The sequence below is a fragment of the Mustela nigripes genome, chromosome 12, assembly GCF_022355385.1.
Source record: "Mustela nigripes isolate SB6536 chromosome 12, MUSNIG.SB6536, whole genome shotgun sequence".
NCBI lineage: Eukaryota > Metazoa > Chordata > Mammalia > Carnivora > Mustelidae > Mustela > Mustela nigripes.
In genome coordinates this window covers 381,353-403,643 of record NC_081568.1, presented here as the reverse complement: position 1 = coordinate 403,643, position 22,291 = coordinate 381,353, and the positions used below count along the sequence as shown (strand labels likewise).

The 22,291-nt window shown below is 54.5% G+C and overlaps 1 protein-coding gene across 5 annotated transcripts in view; it reads right to left on the bottom strand.

The window, feature by feature from the left end:
- Positions 1-22,291, bottom strand: part of CEP72 (centrosomal protein 72) — a 31,925-nt gene that overhangs the window by 5,343 nt on the left and 4,291 nt on the right. For 3 of the 5 annotated variants that reach the window (XM_059416802.1, XM_059416804.1, XM_059416806.1), the window contains exons 2-9: positions 21,856-21,983; positions 20,606-20,798; positions 18,259-18,367; positions 11,036-11,214; positions 9,578-9,760; positions 9,037-9,338; positions 6,734-6,872; positions 5,397-5,590 (exon numbers count right to left, since the gene is read on the bottom strand). In XM_059416802.1, the coding sequence (XP_059272785.1) occupies positions 5,397-5,590; positions 6,734-6,872; positions 9,037-9,338; positions 9,578-9,760; positions 11,036-11,214; positions 18,259-18,367; positions 20,606-20,798; positions 21,856-21,983 (1,427 nt within the window). The remainder of the gene's footprint in view (positions 1-5,396; positions 5,591-6,733; positions 6,873-9,036; positions 9,339-9,577; positions 9,761-11,035; positions 11,215-18,258; positions 18,368-20,605; positions 20,799-21,855; positions 21,984-22,291) is intronic. The other 2 variants (XM_059416803.1, XM_059416805.1) reach the window with 2 other exon arrangements.

Here is a 22,291-nt window from a genome sequence, read left to right as displayed (position 1 = left end):
GTCCTCAGCACGCAAGCCCATGGGATCCTACCTGCCGTCCTCAGCACAGGCGGGAGCTGCCGACAGCGGCTGCCTTTCCCACCCTCGGAGGTGGTGGCGATGCCCAGCACGCCACGGAGACTGAAGGGGAGGGAAGGTCACGGAGACCACTGTGAGAGCTGGTGGGACACAGGCCCCCAAAGCCACCTGCTGCCCAGAGCAGGGGGCGTCTCCACTTGCCCAGAAACCAGCAGGCATATCCCCACTAGGGGAGCGAGCGTCTCAGTCTCAGGTGACAGGGTCCCTTGTTTTCAGGAAACTGCGACGCTCTTTCTCCCGGCTGAGAGCCCACCCCGTGCACCGGCCCCTCTGTGTGCACACACACTCTGCCCGGCCAGCTGAGTCTCATGGCCGGTCTCCCCAGAATGTGCTGAGTTCCTAGAGGGCAGGGGCTGGGGCCTGGGCCTGATGAAGGTCTCCGCAGAGGCTGGGCAGGAGCACGGACCCATCACACTCCAGCATGCACCGCACCACGGCCAGGAGCCACGCCGGGAAGGCTCAGGAGCAAGGCCTCCACTAAGGCCGGTCCCCTGGACATCAGGACCGGAGGAGACGCGACCGCAGAACCTGCGTCTTCACAGCAAGCAGGACAGCAAGATTGGCAACGGGCCCTTCAGAACCCGCGAGGAGCAGCTCCCGATGGTGTCCCAGGCGGCTCTCAGACGGGCATGGAACAGGGCTCGGGGGCAGCCCGGGGGTTCACGGTCCCCGCCGGAGGCAAGGAGCCTCGTCCTCCATGTCACACTGCACCACCCGGAGCAGACACCTGGGGCCTGTCTGCCCGGATTCCGCCGGTCTCAAACTCAGCCCCGTAAGGGCAACGGGGGGTAACCCACACATCTGTGCCAAACCCAAAGCCGTGTTTTGTTTTCATGGTTAACAGGCCATGCTGTGGGACGCCTGGGTGGCTCAGTGGGTTAAGCAGCTGCCTTCGGCTCAGGTCATGATCCCAGAGTCCTGGGATCGAGTCCCACATCGGGCTCCTTGCTCCGCAGGGAGCCTGCTTCTCTCTCTGACTCTGCCTTCCACTCTGTCTGCCTGTGCTTGCTCTCACTCGCTCTCTGACAAATAAATAAATAAAATCTTAAAAAAAAAAAATAGAAAAAAAAAAACAGGCCATGCTGTGTTCCACGGGACAGTACTGCCCACGAAAACGGCGTTCTGCACAGCAATTATGGGACAAGGTCACGGGGCTCCGGTCCGTTCTACACGCGCTCACCACTCGGGTGTGTGAGAGCGCGCCGCGTGTCTACAGACCAGGTGAGGCCGCCGAGATCACTTCACTGTTTTCACTTTTCATCTTTTTCTGTAAAAGCAAGGCTTTGTGGGGGGATCTCTGAGGTGGCCGTTGTCATAAAATACATACAGCCTCAGACGTGCCGGAGGCACGGACCGCAGCAACCCTGCGGCTGTTCCCACTCCCGCCTTCCGCAGACACGGCCGTCGCAAAGGCTGGGGCGGGCGGCTCCCGAGACGGCCCGAAGGTGCTCCCCTCACGTGGGTGGGCCCACCAGACCCTATCCCTCACAGCACGCACCAGCGATGACCCGTCCTTCTCGGGAGCGGTGCTCTCGGGCTCTGACCGGCAGCCAGCGGCCTGAAGAGAGGCCCCGTGCGCAGAGCTAAGGCTGCCTGCGTGTGAGCCTCGGGGGTCGCCTGCCTCCATCGAGCCTCCAAAAGGGCCCGCCATCCCCTCGGCCCCGGGACGGCTAGAGCCCGAGTCGCACGCACAGCCTGGCAGCGCTGGGACTCCCAACCACACGAGCGGCGGGTAGTACGTGCTGCTGCCAAGGGGCCTCACTCCGGGGTCACCAGCTGGGCAGCGCCCTGAGGCTCAGCGGACGCTCAGACCTGGCTGGCGGGGACGTCCCAGCCCACAGGACACAACCGGCCAGAACTGACATTTTAAAGGAGGAGCCCACCAAACAGATCGCACACACGAGACCTCAGCCCCGACGGTCTGGCACGAGGCCCAACAGACTGCGAAACAAAAGCTGCCGGAGACGCGCGGGCACCGGCCGCATCCACACGGTCAGGTGGGTGACCGTCCCTTTGCGTGCACAGCAAGCAGTTCTCCCGGTGAGGACGGCACCGCGAAGCTACTGTCACGGCAAACTCGCAGACCCGCTCCGGCACGGGCAGCTACGGCCCTGGACCTAGTCAGTCCCCGCAGCCAGGGCGCAGCCCCTCCGCAACACCTCCCAGCCCGCAGGCCGCCGTTTCAGGTGGGGGACACCTTCCTCTGCTGGGCAAAGGCTCCTCTGACGGACCCTCACCTGTTAAAGCATCGTTGCGTTTCCTGCCTGTACTTTTGGTGTCAAATTAAAAAAATCATCGCCAAGACCCTATCAAGGAGCCTTTGTGGAGTTTTTTTTTTCCCCTAGAAATTCTATACTTTCAAGTCTTACATTTAAATCTTTAATCCATTCTGAGTTGACGTCTGTGGATGGTGCTAAGGGCCCAGTGTCCCCAGCACCACTTACTGAGGAAACTGTCCTCTCCCGCTGTGTATCTTGGTACCCAGTGATCTATGGGGTGATTTCGGTTCCGTCATCCACCTGTCTGTTTTGACGCCAGTACCATGCTGGCTTCCTTACCAGAGCTTCCTTCATAAAAGAATTTGAAATGAGGGAGTTGGAGATCTCCAACTTTGTTTTTTTTTTTTTTAGAGACCACTTTGGCCACTGGAGACCTTTCACAAAAATAGAAAAAGGAGAATGCAAATTCTAAGAGAAATAGTTATTTAAATTTTACATTTCTTTTTAATTTCTGCAAAAAAAGCCACTGGAATCTTTATGGGGATCGCACTGAATCTGTAGCTTACCTGCAGTAGTGTGGGCTTTCGAACACTATTGATTGTCCAATCTACGGACATGGGATGTTCTTCCGTCTGTGTCCTTGACCCGTTTCATCCGCGGCTCACAGTCCTCAGCGCTAGAATCTCTAACCTCCTTGGTTAAATGTGTTCCTAAGTCCGTTATTCTTTTTGATGCTATCATAAATAGGGTTGTTTTCTTTTCAGATAAATTGTTGGCATAAAGAAACAACTGATCCCCATGATGTTGTGTCCTGTAACGTCACTACATTTATTAGTTCTAAGGCATTTTTGTGGTTGTTGTTGTGAGGCTTTAAGATTTTTTTAATACAGATTTTTTATATGAGCCTGCATGGCTCAGCAGGTTAAGGCTCTGCCTTTGGCTCAGGTCCTGATCTCAGGGTCCTGGGATCGAGCCCCACGTCAGGCTCCCTGCTTCCCGTCTCTGCCTACTTATGATCTCTGTCTGTCAAATAAATAAAATCTTCAAAACTAAAAAGATCTTTTTACACACGCAATCCTGTCCTCCGCAAACAGATGATCCTCCTTCTCCCTCTCCGGCGTGCTCTTGCTACCACCGCCAGGGCTGGGCTGAGCTGGCCCCACAGGAGTGCTTGTGTGCGTCCAGTGGTGGCTCTCAGCTCAGAAAGCAAGGTTTGGCTTTCCCCCACCGATCACAGGATAGCTGTGGCCTTGTCTTACGTGGCCTTTAGGGTGTTGAGGAAACCTTCTTATCTACCTATTTTCTTGAAACTTTTTACCATGGATGGAATGAGCTTTGTCGAATGCTTTTCCCCTTCTATTGAGACGACTGTAGAGTTCTGCTCCTTCCCTCTGTTTATGTGCTGCATTAAAGAGCATTTTGAACCCACCTTGCGCTCCAGGAGGAAATCCCACTTGGTAGTAGTATATACTTTTTTTGATGTGTTCTTGAATTTGATTTCCTAGTACTTTATTGTGGAACATATTAAACTATGTTCATCAGAGATATTAGCCTCTATTTCTTGTGGGGTTTTTCCTTTTTTGCTTTCAGGGTGATGCTGGCTTCGTAAATGGATATGGAAGTGTTCCCTCTACTTCCGTCTTCGGGAAGCGTTTATGAAAGAGTATTAACTTTTCCTGAAATATGCAGTAGCATTATGCCGTGAAGCCATTTGGTTCTGGGCTCTTCTTTTTTTGGGAGGTTTTTTATTATTGCTCAATTTCCTTTCTTGTTATTGGTCTGTTCAGACTTTCCTTCTTCTTCTTTGGGGGGTGGGTAGTGGTGCACACACAGGAGCAGTGGGAAGAGGCCGAGGGACAGAGAGAATCCCAAATGGAGCCCAACATGGGGCTTGACCTCATGACCCTGAGATCATGACCTGAGCCAGAATCAAGAGTCCGACTCTTAGCCAACTGAGCCACCCGGGTGCACCCTTCATTTTCTTGATGTGGTCTTGGCAGGATGTAGTCTCTAGGAATTTACCCATTTTTTCCTAGGCTGCCCAGTGTGCTCCCTTTACAAGCGCCCGTAACACTCCCTATGACCCTCTCTACTTCTGAGGCGTCCCCTGTGATGTCTCCTCTTTCGTTTGTGACTCTAAGTCTTTTTTTTCTTAGTCCAGCTAAGGGCTTGTGGATTTTGTGTATTTTTTTCAAAAGCTCAACTTAGTTTTTCTCCCCCATTATTTCTCTAATTCTCTATTTGATTTGTCTCTGCTCTGATGCTTACAATTTCCTTCCTACCTCCTGCTAACTTTGGGGTTTAGTTCGCTTTTCTTTTTCCAGTTCCTCGAGGCATAAAATTAGGTTGTTCGAGATCTTTCCATTTTTTTAACACGGCATTGAGACATAACAGTCTTATCCTGAGGTCAGGAAGGACAGGGACAGCCCTGCCCAGCTAGGAGGCTTGGCTGTGCCGGCGCTGGCAGCCCTTGGGCACCACCTGGTGGAGGAAGTTCCTCAGGTCCAAGAGCACATCACGGGGCCTGTGCGGGCTGGTGCAGGCAGGACCACGTCAGGGACCCCAGGATCACCCACCTAACTGGAACCTTTCTCACCAGTGGTCTAGGCAGCCTGGGCCAGTGAGCACTGGGGCCACAAAATCTCTACCTCAAGCCCAGCTTCATCTGTGCTCTCACCCCGACGCGGCCTCTCACACAGGAGAGGCGGGGCTAGCTGTGATCTTCACACCCCGTTTGTGCAGGGTTTGGGAGGCAGCAGGAGGCTGTGCCTGGGGGTAGGGGGCTGGGAGCCCTGCTGCTACGGCCTGATGGCAGCTAAGGGGAAGCGTCTCCCCCGACCTTTTAAAAAGATTTTTTTTTATTTGACAGAGATCATAAGCAGGCAGAGAGAGAGGGGAAGCAGGCTTCCCGCTGAGCAAAGAGCCCGATGCGGGGCTCGATCCCAGGACCCCAGGATCATGACCTGAGCTGAAGGCAGAGGCTCAACCTGCTGATACACCCAGGCGTCCCCGAAGTGTTCCTCTTATCCATGGTGTCAAAACAGTGCCCCTACCCTACACACGCACAGACGGAAGTAACACGAAGGCGCGCTTCCTTACCATCTGCTTCCGCGCCTCGCTGAGGTCCGACACCAGCTCGCCCATCTTCGCGCGGTACCGCTGCTGCTCAGCAAGGCGCTTCTGCAGAGACTTATTCTCCAGCTTAAGGAAGCTCATTTCTTCACTCACACTTGTTGAACTATCCTGAGTCGTTGCAAATGCTTGCACCGAGGACAAAATATGTCTTGCCTGAGCTAGGAGTAAAAACCAAATGTTGGACGGCGTTTATGTTGGAAGGACGAAGCATAAACGAGATCTGTTCATACATCTTGAATGACACAGACTACATGCCTTGGAAACACTGACCAGCAAGGAGCCTGGCAAAGGCACACGCATACCAGTGACAGCACCTCACTCAGGCCTCTGCATGTCCACTCGTCCAATCACGGATGGGAGGTGGAGAGACAGGAAAAAAGTTTTATTTGACAGCAAAGGTGTCCCTGAAGAGAAGGCCATGACTGGACAGTTTGGCTGGATGACCTAGTGGCCTGCTGCGCTCTCTTCCACCGCACCGCCTGCTGCTGGCCTGGACCCCAAACCCAGTCTGGCAGCTGCACGACCGGGAGAAAGGGTGCAGTTTACGGGACGAGGAGCCGCGGGCGCCAGCTCCTCGGGGAGTCCTGACTGCAGGAGGAGAAGCTAAAGGGCCACGACAGCTCAGCTCCGGGCAGGGCCCACAGTCTACAGACAGGAAAGACCTGTCGGCAAGCTCCTGCTCCCTCTGGGATGCTGAAGGCTGAACCCTGGGCTGTGGGAGAAAGAGACAACTGCCACCCCAGGGTGCGGCATCTCACATTCCGGACGAAGGGTGCGTAGTGCGCTCCTGCACCCGACACCGGCAGAAGCAAAGCCAAGTCCTCCCTGGGAAGGGGCCACCCCCCGTGCCTCATTCCCAGTGAAAACTCAGCAAACCAGGGCCCTGCACACAATCACATGTTCAGAGGGTGCAAAAGAAATAGCGGTAGCTTTTTGATCCTTCTAAACCTTTCCATAAAACAGAACAACAAGGGTCAAACATCTGTGAACAGCATCTCCAACAAAACCAGGTGACCGGGCATCTCCGTAAACCCCAGGGTGCCAGCAGGTGGGAAAACCAACAGCCAGAGGCCTGTACGACACCCCTCATGTCCCGCACCCCACGGAAGCCACCAGTTGCTTTTGTGGGAGGCTGTCCAGATGCTCCGTGCAGTGCAGTGCGGACAGTGACAGCCAGCGGGGAGGAGCGAACAGAGTGTGGGCCCCAGAGAGAAGTCAGCAGAAGACCGGCAGGTGCAAATGGAATGCAGCCCGGAGGGGCCCCGAGTGCGGGTCTGCGTGGACCATCCTTCACGACTCACCCCGGAACACCTCATTGTCATGCAGGGACTTGCAGCCGCTCCAGTACCTGTCCACCAGGTCAAGGAGCGCCTCCAGAAGTGCCACCTCCAGCGCAGCCTTCTTCCCGGGCGGCACAGCAGAGGACAGTTTGGGGACCACCTGCAATGGAGAGAGAGCCGTGATCCTGGACCAGGAGCTACTGCCTGATGCAAAGACCCAGGCCCTCTTGGTGCCCTCCATGCCTCACACGGACACCCGCATCCCACAGACAGGTGGGGCACAGGGCCATCCAGAGGCCACAAGCTGCCGAGGTGGCACAGGATGTGCATCTCCAGTGACATCCCTGCTCCTGGAGGAACTAAAGGGTCCATGAGAAGGAGTCATACCGAGATGATGGTCATGAAATCCACATCACGGTTTAAGCTCTAAGGCTGTGTCAGCTCCCACAATGGCCTGCTCTGGGCCCTCTCGAACCACTCCACAGGGACCCCTGGAGGCTGGAGACCCATCAGAGCCAGTCTCGGCCTCAACAGCCACGGGCACCTGGAAAGCCCTGAATGTAATGATGTCACACGCTGGCCCAGATGGTGGTCAGGCCAGGACGATGGGGGCAGAAGGGCTGCCAGGAGAGACCATCACAACTCCATCCAGGCCCATCCCACCAGGGCTATGTCAGCGTGCACTTCATCTCTTGCTTTTCCTCCTTTCAGAAATTATTTAGATAAATTAGAAATTTAGATAAATTATTAAATTTGATAATTTAGAAAAATTATCAAAGAAAGGGGGACAGCCTCTGCTCTGCTGCCCACTTCCTAAGAGTCTGGGGATTTGGCAAGGGAGGGCACAGAAGCTCACATCTGTCTCTGGGCCGTCCCAGAGCTGGGACGCAGGTTAGTCCCAGGTCCCCAGGAAGCAGGTCCAAGCAGAAGGCTGGGGAGAGCCCCACTTAGGGCTCTGCAGTGAGCTAACCTCCAGAGGGCTTTTCCACTTGAGGAACTTCCGAAGAGCAGAGACCTGGCAAGGAGGCAAGGCAGGTAAAGCCACTCCAGCGGGGACAGCTCCTCAACGCCTGCCGCCACCGCCCACCCCAGGCCCCCCAGAAAGAGCCGAGCAGGCAAGCATGCTCTGCCCAAGGTCCCACGGGGGGTGGGGCAGCATGAAGACACGAAAGCCTGGCCCTCGCCCAAAAAGCTAAGGCTGAGTGTCCCAGGGAGCACAGGGCACTAACACCTCCCTCGGAAGCCACGTCTGGACACTTGTCCTCAGGCACGGGTGACAGAGCCAGCATCCTCAATGCGCTCACTCAAGCTTCCGTTTGCCACCTGAGGAGCTCAGGGCAGTGCCGGCTGTGAGGATGGTCTCCACGAGGCCGCAAAGGACTCCACGACGCCTGCAAACGCTAAGTCCCCACAGCACCTGCACGAGTTCTCCGGGCGAAGCTCTGAACTGGGCAGAGTGGGAGGCCAGGCCTCTGGGGCACGGGAAGGGCCCAGGCATGTTCCTATCTCAAAGAGAGCCTCATTTTTCTTCCTTTCCAGTCTTCAATCCAGACAGTGAGAGAATGACCGTACGGGCCATGACCAGAGCCTCTAGGAGAGCAGCCTTCTGACGCTCGACCTACAGCAACCAGCCAGGAGGCCAAACCATGACCCCTGTAACAACCGGCCCCGTGGCCAGAACTCGATCAGTTAAGTGATGGCTCTCCTGATTTTTCTCCCTGTTTGCAACTCAGGACCGACCACAGGAAGCAAAATCGCTCCCCTAACCAACCCCGCGGGAGGCCAGCTCCTCATGTCTGCTAAAGCAGTGACGGGCCAGACCGCCATGCCACAGTCTGCTCTGTGCCGCCCACGGGGGGCCCCAATTCCCAGCACTTCGTGCCTCCGTCTCCAACAAACCCAGGGACAACAGCAGCCGAGTCAGCGCCCACGTGGCTCTGGGTCACTGAGAGGCTGGAAGGACTCTCCGTCCTTACGCAGGATGAGGCCTTTGGAAAACCACAGGATGCACGTGCAGGACACCGCCACACCAGGACTCTTGACGGCGCCCTGGCCAAGAGGACGGACTCCGTCTCTGAGACAAGCACAGAACAATCGTCCCTTGCCTGTGCCTACACTCTCGCCTCAAAGCGCCGAGGGCGGCGGGAGGGGCCATGGAGCCCAGAAGCACACCTGCGACAGACCACGACGTCGCGGTGCTGCAGGGAGACCAGTGCACAAGCTTCTCCGGCGGGGGCCGGCGAGGGCAGGGGTGGGCGGGGGAGCACAGAAGGGCTACAGCAGCCCCGCCTCACCACCCAGTCCCGTGCGGCTCCCGCGCTCACCTCTCCGGTGCTGCTCCTGCCGCAGGGCTCCTCGTCCTCGGGCTCCGACACCTCTGAGGGAGACAAGGTCCTTTCGCTCCGGCCCTCCGAGCCACTCTGCCGGCTCAGCGTCTCCTCGGGGCTTGACGACACGGTCGGCCTCTGCAGGCGTCTCAGGCCCTCCTGGTCTGCGGGAGCCTGGGATCTCCTGCCAGGCGGTCTTCGCTTTCTGCACTTCCCAGGAGCGGGCAATGGATTTAACCCCTTCTGTGCTGACAAACTGGACTTCTGAGAAAGGGTCGAGTCCTCCATGTCTGCAGAAACTGTAAGGGAGGCAGAGCGCAGCCCTCAGCAGACCGAGTTCTCTGGCCGCAGCGACCAGTGCCTGCACTGAAAAAGGTGATCGTGTGTGCCCGGGTGCATGCGTGCATACATGCACACGCACACGGACAACCCACCTGAAAGTACCTTAACATGCACAACAAAAAAGTGAGGAAAAATCTAGCATTTGGGAATTACAAAGGCTTATAGGAGAAGGGGCTGGAAGCGCGGGACTGCTCACCCGGGTGTGGGGTGAAGTGCACGTGCTGTCCACACTGCGGGGGCGGCTCCCCCCAGCACTGGTCCTGAAGCCTCTTTTCTGGACCACAGCCTCGAGAGCTGCCCTTCCTCTTCTCATGGCCCGCCCTGATGGAGTCCCCACACTGAGGCTGTGCTGACAGAGGGCTCAACAGATGTCTGGATTCTATTTTATTAAAAAACATTTGAAGTTTTATTTCATCAGAAATTCCATCTTTACCTTCTGACAGCGTGTGACAGCTATCCGGGACCCAACTAAACAAGAAAAAGGGACAGTGCAGGTGGACTCGCCCCGTCTGGCCTTAGCACGGACGGCGCGGCTGCGGGAGGAGGTCGGCGCCACGCCAGCACGCAGACGCGACAAGCGACCCAACACCGGCCGAACGCAGAGAGGCTCGTCAACGGAATCAACGGGTGTGCCACAGTTTCCGACTGAGAAGGCAGCCTCTTCACAGGCGTGGGCAGACGGAGATCTCCTGCAAAGCAAGCGCACACCAGAAAGCACAAACCACAGAGAGAACAGAATGCACAAGCTGGATGGCGAGAGCCGCTTCTCTTCGAGCGCGGTCGGGCACACACAAGGCGGGCCGGAGAAGGGGAGGCTGCGGCACTTACAGCTGAGAAAGGCCTTGCACGAAGAGAACCACAGAGAAAGAACTCTTCTGACCCAAGACGAAGAAGAGAAACCCGGAGGGGAACAGATGGGAGCAGAAGCGTCCCCCCAGCGGTCTTCAGGGAAGTGTGCGTGAGAACGGCCAGGAGGCCCGACCACGCGCCCAGGAGGGCCACACCTGAAAAGACTGACCGCGATGAGCTGGCGAGGACATCCACTGGGCAGATGTCCTTGTGTCAGCTGGGGAGTCCTGGGATTCTAGCCCAAATTAACGCCTTAGCCTGCTGTCTTCAGGAAAATTTCTCAGAAACTCGCAACAGAAGGAACGAGCTGGCGCACATACACAAGGCCTGGTGGAAAAGGGAGGCCCCGAGCAAAGCCTGTAGAGAAGCCCGCATGCCGCAGAGACCTCCCGACGTCCGTGTCGGGTCTAACGCCCTGAACCGGGCCGGCTGAGCACCACACGTCTCTTAAGCCAAGTGAACACCCCTCGCGGTGGGGACGGACACCAGTGTCACCAACCACAGGACACTTCACCCGTCTACTCTGAATTTCCGGGTCTGCCTGTAAGTAAAATCGTGGTCTACCCGAGGAAGGACGTTTGAACAGCCACACATGCAGAACTATATATTCAATTACGGTGACATCACCTGTCACGATTCTAGAATCCAAACCACTAGTATTTTCAAGTTCACAGAGACGTCATGAGGATTCGCCAGGAAAAGGTCCATTTTCTGGAAAGCACAGCTGTGTATCAAGAGGCCAGAGACGGCCAGCTCCCAGCACAGGCTGGGCCCACTGGGCCTTCGCGGTGGAGTAGCAGCCTACCTTGAGAACTACGGAGGTCGGCCTCTCGCTCCCTCTGGCTGGAACTTGTGCTCCCAGGAGGGTTGCTCAAGTCCCACTCGCACTCAGCAATGAGGTTCAGGACTGCCTCGTCATCTGCGTCCATGACCAAGCACTTCTTGGCCGAGGGGTCAGCACACAGGGCCCTAGAGTGGCACGGTCTGCAAGGAAAAGCAAACTCAGTGCTGTCGCTCAAGCCAGAGTCCCGTACCAGAGCACGCAGCCCTGTGAAGGAAGACAAGTGCCCCAGCATGGCCACGGGGTCTCCGGGAAGGAGCTGGTGTGCGGCAGAAAATGGCTCCCAGTGCTCTATTAAAGAAGTCAGTGCAAGACATCCACAGGACAAGCGCTCACGAAAAGAAGGTCACGTGACGTCACCATGCCGTCTGAACAGGGCACAGAACCCCAGGAGGGTCACTCAAGAACGAAAGGTCCAGAAAGCCCCTGTTCTGACATCCGCTAGTGTGTTCTCTTCCTAGCATATCCGCAACATGCCAGGTGTCAAGGAAGTTAAAGGGTGTGGCGTTCTGAAATTCTGTCTTCACTTTAAGTGAAAATCTCTCCACACTGAGCATGAGGTGCTCTAGCACACGACCTCCCTACCAATGGCGGCCCTCAGCACGGAGACGGACAAACACCAAGGGCCGTTCACTTCCAACACAGGCAGCGCACAAGAGCTCTTCAACGATAATACTCAGTCACCCACTATGAGTGCTGGTGCTATATATCTGATCGGACTACTACTATTACTAGAAATCGATACTATTTACTATTTTCTACCTCTGAGAGTTTTCCGGACCAGCGCCACGGGAAGGGGACTTGGGTTCTCTCTAGGTCTGCCCACAGAAACCTGACACGTTCCTGTCTCTCGGGTCTTCCAGTCACCTCTGGATCACGAGGCTGCGTCAGGTCAGGAGGAGGCTCTCTGAGTTCTGAACTCTGTGACAGTTCAGTCTTGAGACTATCAAGGACAAGTGAACTACAAAAGACTGCTGGAGGAAATTAAAGAAGACCTAAATAAATAGAAACACGTCCCATCTTCATGGACGGGAAGACCTGACACTGCTCAAGCGTCGGTACTTCCCAAAGCAACCTACAGAATCAGCGCGATACATGTCAAAATCCCGCGGGCGTCTTTGGCCGGAGCAGAGAAACACACCCTAAAACGCATCTGGAGTCCCAAGGGACTCCAAGTGGCCGAACAATCGTGAACAGGAAGAGCAAGTGTCAGAACTCAGGTACGGCAGGAACGCCGGCGTTAGCAGACGAGAGTTTAAAACAACGACAAGTGATGATGTCAAGAGGTCTAATGGAAAAAGCAGACAGTACACAAGACGACAGGGGAAACTGAAGCAGAGAGATGACATTCTAACAAAGACGGAAGAAGGAATGCCAGGGATCACACGCACCATAAGAGAAATGAAGAAAGTGTCCGATGGGCTCGTCAGTGGCCTGGACACAGCCGAGGGACGAATCTCTGGGCCTCAGGACAGCTCAACACGATCGTCCAAAACCGAAACACAGGGAGAGAAGAAGACTGGAAAAACCCACAAGAGAACACCCAAGAGTTGAAGGACGATGGACAACCACAAGGTATAACACATGCTTAATGAGAACGTCAGAAAGAGAAAAAGAAACATAAAAAGTATTTAAAGTCACAGACCCAGGAAGCCCAGAGAGCGACGCCAGAGCAAACACCCAAAACCCGCATCAAGGAAGATCCTAACCAAACTGGAGGAAATAAAAGAAAATGGAAAAAAAAAAAAGGCTGGAATAAGCCAAAGGGAAAAAACACTTTATGTGTAGAGGAACAAATACAAGAATTACATCAGACCCCCCTCAGAAATCACGCAAGCAATGCAAGAGCCAAGTATTGAAGTTGCTGAGAGAAAAGCTACCACCCTAGAATTTGGTACCCTGCAAGATTATCCTTCAAAAGTTGAGAGGGCGCCTGGGGGGCTCCGTCGCTGAAGCGTCTGCCTTCGGCTCAGGTCATGATCCCCAGGTCCTGGGGTCCAGCCCCACACCAGGCTCCCTGCTCGGTGAGAAGCCTGCTTCTCCCGCTCCACTCCCCCGCTTACGCTTGTTCTCGACTCTTCTGTCAAATAAGTAAGTAAAACCTTAAAGAAAAAAAAAGGGAAGGAGAAAAGAAGACTTTCTCAGATAAACGGATAGTGGAATGTGATGCCAGTAGACGCCTCGTAAGAAACGTTAAAAGAAGTTCTCTAGAGAGAAGAATGATACAGGCTAGAAACAGATCTACAGAGAAAGGAAGAGCACTGAGAAGGAATAAAATAAAAATTTTTATTTTGTCTTATTCTTAACTGATCAACAGACGACCGCAACAATGTATGTGATCACGGGTACCCACATATGACCGGTACGATCACAGCTTACGCGTCCATGAAGCGGATGACGACGCCTGCAATGCGAGGACGGGAGGGGACGAGGAATGTTTGGGGAGTTGAGGTACTGCCACTGCCAGGGAGCAGCGCGACGGCATTTGGAAGTGGACTTGGATTAGTTGTCAAGTCTACTGCATACTCTAGGGTGAACACTAAGAAAAGTGAGAATGTAAGTGCCACTGAGAGGCTAACCAGAGAGAACACGGGACGGTGTAACTCACTCATTCAGAACCACAGAAGGAAGAAACAGAGCGGAAGACGAGAACAGGAACAGAGGAAACAGAAATGAACGTGGCAGACATAAATCCAACCCTATCAATAACCCTTTAAACATCAATGGTCTAGACGTTCCAACGCAAAGAGATTCAACATGGATCAAAATCAAGCTCCACCTACAAGTCACCCACGAGAAACCCATTTTAAATATAAAGACACATATGGGTAAAAAGTAAAGGGTTAGGGGCGCCTGGGTGGCTCACTCGGTTAAGCAGCTGCCTTCGGCTCAGGCCATGATCTTGGGGTCCTGACATTGAGCCCCACATCGGGTTCCCGGCTTAGGGGGAAGTCTGCTTCTCCCTCTCCCCACGCCAGTTCTCTGCTTGTGCTCTCATCCGTGTCCTCTCGCTCTCTCTCCCTCAAATAAATAAAATCTTTAAAAAAAGAGGAAAGTATTAAAAAGAAATATATCGCGCTGACACTATTCAAAAGAAAGCAACAGTATCTACAGTAATTTCAGATGGAGCAGACTTGAAATCAGGAATGTTTTCAGGAATAAAAGAGGCGTTACATAGAGACAGGGGCTCCGTTCTCCAAGAAGACGGTAACATCCGGGACCTGTATGGACCCGGCGGGCAGAAAGTCAGTGAGGACACAGCTGAGCTCAACGGCACCAGCAGTCCGAAGGAGGTCCTGACACCTGCAGACCACTGCACCCAACGACTGCAGACTCCACGCTCTCCTCGAGCTGACAGGTCACACCAGGAGCCCTCAGGCACATATGAGCACACCGAAGAGAGGAGGATGTGTCGAGTGTCTGCTCTCCGGCCACAGTGCAATTAACCTAGTAATCAGTAACAGGAAGAGAACTGGAAAATCCCAGATACTCGGGAGATTAAAGAGCAAATTCCTGGATAACACACCGCACGAGTCAAAGAAGAAATCTCCTGAGAAATGTGCAACTATTTTGAATTAAATGAAAATGAAAACACACTTGCGGGATCTGGTGAAATCACTATTTAGAATGTAATTCATACATCAGGAAAACAGTAAAATCTACAATCAATAACTCAAGCTCCAAGCTTCCATCTTAGGAATTTAGAAAAGGAGGAGCAAATTAAATCCCAAGTAAGCAGAAGAAAAGAAATAAAATTAGAGCAGCAAGCAGTGAGACTGAAAATAGGAAATCAACAGATAGGAAAAAAAAAAAAGCTAGTTCTTTAAAAGTAAAATTGAAAAACTTCCGTGCCAGGTTAATTAGAACAAAAAGACACAAATTACTAGTATCAAAAATGAAAGAGGAATTGTGATGACAGATCCCATGAACACAAACAGGACAGTAAAACTATGAACAACCCTATCACAACTTGATAATCTAATGAAACAGACCAGTTCCTGGAAACATTCTATCGAAATTCACACAAGGAGAAATGGATAATCTGATTAGATTTATATATATTAAAGACATTGAATCAATAATTAATAACCCTCTAAAATACCAAGTCCAGATGGCTCACTGGTGAATTCTATCAAATATTTAAAGAAAACAATTATACCAATTCTCTGTAATCTCTTCTAGAAGACAGAAGCAGAGAGGATATTTCCTAACTCATACTATGTCAGCCTTATTTTAACATGCAAGAAAACTATAGACCAATAGCTCCCATGAGCACAGATGCAAAAATCCTCAACAAAATACCAGCAAATTGTATCCAACGACGTATAAAAAGAATTATACACCACAACCAAGTGGGATTTATTCCAGGTATGCAAGGCTGGTTCAACATTTGAAAATCAATCAATGCAATCATCACATCAAAAGACTAAAGAAGAAAACTCACATGCTCATACCATGACAGAAAAAGCATTTGACCCAATCCAACATCCACTGATGATAACAATGATCAGCAAACTAAGACTAGAGGGAACATCTATGGAAACCTGTAGCTAACATCCCACTTAGTGGTGAGAAACAGACACGTCCCTGTAAGTAGGGCAAGGCAAGGGCGGCCCCTCTCATTGCTTCTTTTAAACGTCACACCGGAAGTCTCAGCCAATGCAGTAAGACAAGAACAGGAAATAAAAGGTATACAGACTGGGAAGTTGTCTTTGTCACAGATACATGATCGTCTATGCAGAAAATCCTCAAGAATGAACCAAAAACAAGGGGGAAAAAACTCCAGTAAAATAAGGCTGCAAAACACAAGGAGTTACGATTCGCATTGTGTCCCTCTCAAAAGATAGGAAGTCCCAACACCCTGTACCTCAGAACGTGACCTTATTTGGAAATGGGGTCTTCACATACGTAATCAAGTTAATACGAGACTAGGCTCAGCCCCTAATCCAACCTGACCGGCACCTTCTGGAGAAACTGGGACACAGAAACAAGCATGTAGAAGGAGAGACCCTGTGCGAAGACACAGGGAGAAGGAAGACAGCCACGTGAAGACACAGCACTGGTAAGATACATCTGCAAGCCAAGGAACACCAAAGATTTCCAGCACAGCACGAGAAGACTAAAGGAACAGGTTCTCCCTCACAGCCTCCACAAAGAATCAACGCCCCAACATCTTGATTCCAGACTTCGACCTTGACAACGGTGAGACAACAGATTTCTGTTATTGAGCTACCCGGTCTGTGGCACTTTGCGACATCAGCTCTAGGAAACACACACGCAAGGTGAACATGCAAAAGTCAGGCTTTTCCTGCACACCAACAAGATCTGGCGTGCCAAATGAAGCAGGACAGCACCATTTACGGAGGCATCCCAAGACGACAGATTAGGTGTAATCGAACGACACGTGTGCAAGATCTGTTTGAGGAAAAGCACACACCTCTGCTAAGTGAAATCAAGAACTAACACACGCACAGACCCCCTGTGCTCGCACGAAGACTCAAGACTGTCACGTGTCCGATCCTCCCAGTCCGATCTGTAAGAGTCACCGCGGTCACAGGGGTCCCAGCAAGGTCTTCCACGGACACGAACAAACTGACACTTACACAGAGCGGCAAAGGCCCCGGAAGACCCAAGAAAATATCAACGAAGAGCAAAGTCAGAAGTCGACACTACCTGACTCAGAATCTCACGGGGTGGAAGGGGCTGGGGAACTCGGGGGGGTGGGTTGTCTCTCTACGAGCTGCCACGCCCATCCATGAGGCTCTGCCTTTGGGGGCCTCACCTCCTGACAGCAGCACCTAGCAGGGTAAGGGTTCGACACAGGAATTTGGGGGCCACAAACATCCAGACCATTGCACACAGTACTGAGAACAGCTGTCTACACAGTCATTGGTCTGGTTTGAAATGGGGAAGGAAGGGGAGCGGGAGAGATAAGGGGACCTGACGAACAAGAGACCCCAAGGACTTGGAACTGATCCTGAGACATCAGAACAGAAACTGGCTAAGCGAGGCCACAGCTCAAACCCAGCGCCCTGCCTATCCCCGTAAATGAAGCTGTACTGGAACGCAGCTGTTTGTTTGTTGAAGCATTATCTGCGGGTGCCTTCACGCGACAGAGGCAGCGTTCCAAAGCCGGGAAAGAGATCGCGTGGACCGCAGAACCAAAAGTATTCGCGCTCCAGCCCTCTTCGGGAAAGAGCAGGTCAATCTGTGCGCTGAGGAGCCGAAAGGTAAGCTAAGGCATACGGTGCAAGACGGCTGAAGGCTTTAGACAGAGCGACACGGCGTACAGTCTATGACCCTGGCACAAGCGAGGCAGACGTTGCCCTTTCAAATCCACCTGTACGGACGCCCAGGGGCCTAGTCAAGCGTCTGCCTGCTGCTCAGGTCAGGATCCCAGGGTTCTGGGTTGGAGCCGCACACCGGCTCTCTGCTCAGCGGGGAGCCGGCTTCTCTCTCCGCCTGTTGCCCCCTCTGCTTGTGCGCGCGTTGTCTCTTTCTGACAAATACATAAAATCTTAAAAACTAACTAACTAACTAAATAAATAAATAAAAATCAACCTGCAAACCACGAAGACAGCTTATGGTTTCAGAACTCCCTGAAATGCTGTCAACCTTCCCAGAGCAGTTGAACATAACAGGGCAGCTGACAAGAGCCAGGAGCGGGCACGAGGCGGGGCACAGGCAGGCCGGAGATGCCGGTCCCACCGCCTGGCCGCACACGGCAGAGCCAGCACCGCCGCCGCCACTGAGCAGAGCGTGCTGGGAGGACCACGCCGCACGGACCGACCGTCGGGCCGCGGAGCGAGGGCCCGTGCGGCCGTCAGCTCCCGCGTCAAAGCGCTCGCACGCCGACTGGCGGTGCGCTGGTCCGGTCTGGAGAGGAGAGAGGGCGCAAACAAGCCGCGCGGCCGCAGAAGGGGCGGGGGCCGCCTCCGAGGCTGAGGAGGCGACGAGGGGCCGTGCTTTCACACGGTTTGATGTTACATGTGTCACTTCAATAAACATTCTACTATGACAAGTAACTACGGAAAACACGGACAACGGGCAGAGGGCCCCTCTCCTCTTCGGCACAGCTGCCCTCCGAGTGGCGGTCGGCACACAGAAGTATCTTTCCGGTAAAGGTTCTAGCCACAGACAAGTCTGAACAGCTCCTCTCCGCGTCCAGATGCCACTTCTGCTCTTACCCTCCGACTCTGAAACCAGCGGGGAAGCTCTGCTTCGAGCTGAGTGACTCCTCCGACGCAAAATGCAGCCGGGACGCCTTCCGCTCGCTCTCTCTCACAGGACGGTCATCTAGGGAGAAAATGCCAGAGAAATGAGCAAGTCACGAAGCAGGGGACAGGCCCTGGTGACCAAACCCCACAGGGTACCTCCTAGCACCCCTGAAGCACACCCACTTCCCTGTGGAAAGGAAGGCACCCCCGTCGCGTTCCCTGCAGCCAACCGCACATGACCAGGACTGCCACCACTTTTCAGGGACCTTCCATCCCCCCAGGCAGGCCGGCACTGCCCCAGGAGTCCCCCCTAAGCACTGTGCAGCCCCAGGAAAGGAATGCTGGGCCGTCGTAGCTACACTAGGCTTCCCAGAGATGCTGAGTGCGGGCTCCAGCAGGGCTGGCCGGCTCCCATGCGGCGCAGCCCCAGGGACCACGTGCCGGCAGCCTGCTGCCGCGGGGAGAGACACGCGGCTCACGCGCACTTCCTTCTCAGCACCGCCCTCCCTTAATGCATGTCCTGGGGGCGCCCTGTGAGGTTCTCGAACCTCACTGAGCACGTCGGAGACGTCTCTGTGGATAAGAACCCTGAACTCGCTAAAGAGAGGAGTCAAGGTCTTGTGTTTGGGCCTAGGATTTGCACCGTCAGATGGGCAGGATCAACTGCCCCCGCCTGAGTGCCCAGGGCCCCGGAAGGCCTCTAATCAGTTCTTACTCCTGGGTCTTCCTCAGCATATCTGAGGGTTAAGATGCTTCCCAACATCAAAAGTCAATGCTCTGGGGGCACTTGGGTGGTTCAGTCGATTGTCTGCCCTCAGCTCGGGTCATGATCCCGGGTTCCTTGGATCGAGCCCCGCTGGGGCTCCCTGCTCAGTGGGGAGCCTGCTTCTCCCTCTCCTTCTGCCCCTCTTCATTATGTCCCTTCTGCACACTCTAAGAGGCTGAATCTAAAACCTTTATAATGAAGAGAAAAGTAAAGATTTAAGACTGAAGACGGCAAAATTTTTCAATAATGTGGACCATAATGCTTGTGAAAGCGCCAACTTCAACTGCTGGTAAACGGAAGTAAGCGAGAGCACCAGCACGTACTCCCCCCAAACACCTGAAAATCCAAACTAAACACATACTGATGGGGGTTGGTCACTGATGCCCACAGCCCACCCCTAACCCCAGGCAGGCGCGGCCCGACAGAGCGGCAGGCTCCCAGAGCTGACGGCCCAGCAGCACGGGGGACGGGGCACCGGGAGGCGAGCTTGTGCAGAAAGCGTTCGCGAGAGAACCTGCTATAGCCAAGAGACGCAAAACACGGGGATCTCCACGGATACCACCTGGGCGCTGCCAGGCCAGTAGCCACAGTGCGGCCCCAGCTCAGTACCTACCGCGTGCAAGGACAGTGGACCGTCTTCCCTGACAAGCGCTGCTGTGATCCGGCTTGACTCTGGTTTCATTAGGTCAGCTCCCAGAAGACAGAGACGCCCGAACGCCCCAGACTCACCAGGCATGAACTGGCCCTCAGGCTTGAGGACACACTGTGATCACTAAGGACACAGAGCAACACTGCCCTTCACGGGGACGTGCCGACTCCGCCACTGCTTGGCACTTATGACCCCATTCACACGGCGGACTGAGGGGCCCAGGCTCTAAGCCAGCCCCTTCCCCGTGCTCAGCGTGCCCTTGGGCTCACACGCCACGCTCTCACGGGTGCGGCGACACAAGGTGGGCACCAGCACAACGCTCATGACGAAAACAACTCCTGGTAACCAGGAAGGGCTTGGGGAGGCGCCACGATGGCTTCTGTAAGCATGACCCTCCCCCCGGGCGTGGCTGGCCGGCTCCCTGGAAGCTTGTCCCACGGCCTGACACAGACCTGTTTCTTTGAGGGACACGGGTGACTAAGCCAGTGGGCAGCTCTACCTGCCACCAGAACCTCACTCTCCCGTCCCTATTGTCTGGGGGACGGTGTGACACATGAACTTCTCTTCCTCTACCTGCCCTTCCAAGTGGACATGAAACCAGGAAACATCCAACTGCCTAAGATGAAGCCTGGGCAGCCCGGCAAGGAAACGCCACCGGATCCTAGAGAGTATATCCAGGCCAGTCAGTGACAATGTGGAGGGCCAGAAAGTGACAGAGCAGCCTGCCCCTCCCCCACAACCGAGCTCCTGGCCGCCCCGGGCAGGTGTCTGTGGCCAGAGCTCCCCGCCCTCCTCCCAGGCAGTGCCCCACAACACCCAGCCGGTGAGACACGGGCGCAAACAGGGAGCGGAGCGCGCGGGTCGCCGCCCAGCGCTGCCATGAGCGAGGCCGCGGCACCTACCCAGCTGCCTGAGCTTCGGAAGCATGTGCACGACGAAGAGGCGGTAGTCGGCCTCGTTCTTCACCACGGGGTTCAGCCGGAAGTCCACGTCGGCGAGCTCTGGCAGGGAGTGGAGCCGCAACACCTCGGCGAGCGAAGAGATGCTGTTGTAGTAGAGGTTGAGGCTCTCCAGCGCAGTCAGGTACTGGACACCCTGCCAACGGGACGAAGGCACAGTGAGCTCATGCTCAGCCGCAGTGAGCTAGGGGTGGTATGCACCTGCACTGGCACCTGCACCGGCCACGGCCACAGGCGGCTGGCAGGAAGAGCACAGAGACGGGCGTGCTCCACGGAGGCAGCCCGCGGGTCCCCTGCAGGGAGCGGCCAGCGGCTGTGGAAGGTCACGTGCACAGAGCCCGGACAGCACCGGGGACGGCCCGCTTCCACCGGCTTGTCACCGTCTCCTGCAGTTGGCGCTCACACCGCACAGACCGGGACAGCCGGTGCCCGGAGGGGGTACTCTGGGCAGGTTCCCAGCCCCGTGCTGGGGGTCTCTCTCTACTAAGGGCGGCACGAGCCTCTTCTCCATGAAGTCACGGGCAGCGTTCACACAACGTCCCGCGCTGCCATCAGCCGGCGGCTTCTTCCTTGCTCAGCAGGCCAAGCGCCCGCCGCGTCAGGAGCGTTGCAGGAAGCCCCACGCCCGTGGCTTGGCCACTCCAGGGTTTGAGGCCACCAGCAGGCAGATGATAAACAGATGTGAGCGTCCAATGTGGATGAAGAGAAACGCAGCGCAGACAGGGACAGACTGACTGGCACACACAACAGTCTTTGGGGCCTTATTTTAGTTCCCTTAAAGATACAATCGTCTTCATCAGAGATAGGACTTCTGGTTGTCCAAGTAGTTTAAAGACGTAATGAGATGCACAAGAAAAACACCACCTGTAATCAGACCCAAGTATACAGCCTACACATAAGTGCAGGTGTAAGATTTTTTTTTTAAGACTTTATTTGACACAGAGAGAGACAGAGATCACAAGCAGGCAGAGAGGCAGGCAGAGAGAGGGGGGGAAGCAGGCCCCCCGCTGAGCAGGGAGCCCAATGCGGGGCTCGATCCCAGGACCCTGAGACCACGACCTGAGTCGAAGACAGAGGCTTTAACCCGCTGAGCACCCCAGGTGCCCCACAGAGGGTATTTTTGACTATACACGTACTTTGCACTGCTCCTGACAACAGTAAGTTGTCTTTGAAGAAACAAACTTAAAACTTACCTCTAGACTCACCAAGGAGTTGCGTGAGAGGTCTAGAGACTTCAGACCCGTCAGGTTCACCAGAGAAGTTCCCAGATGAGTAATCTTCTCTTGGTAAGTTCCGGGAATAGACAGTGACTGGAGCTCAGCTAAGAACAGAAAATTACTTTTAACTGAACGGTGATATTAAAGAATCGCACTCAAGGTTTCAGCTTATTTATGCCCCAAATGTCTCCGAGCCCTTGCCCTGCTCCCCACGCCCCTGCTTCCCCTGTCAGACCGCACCCCCCACCAGCAAGGCCCTCCTAGCCGGGCTCTTACTCTGACTCCTGGCTGCTCAGCCCAGCGCCTGCGTAGCCTCCACTCAGGGGTCCCGATCAGAAGCCCACGGGTTAGCTAGCCTGCCTAGTCCGTGCCACTTACACACGAGGGCACGGTCATCCTCTGCGTGGCACAC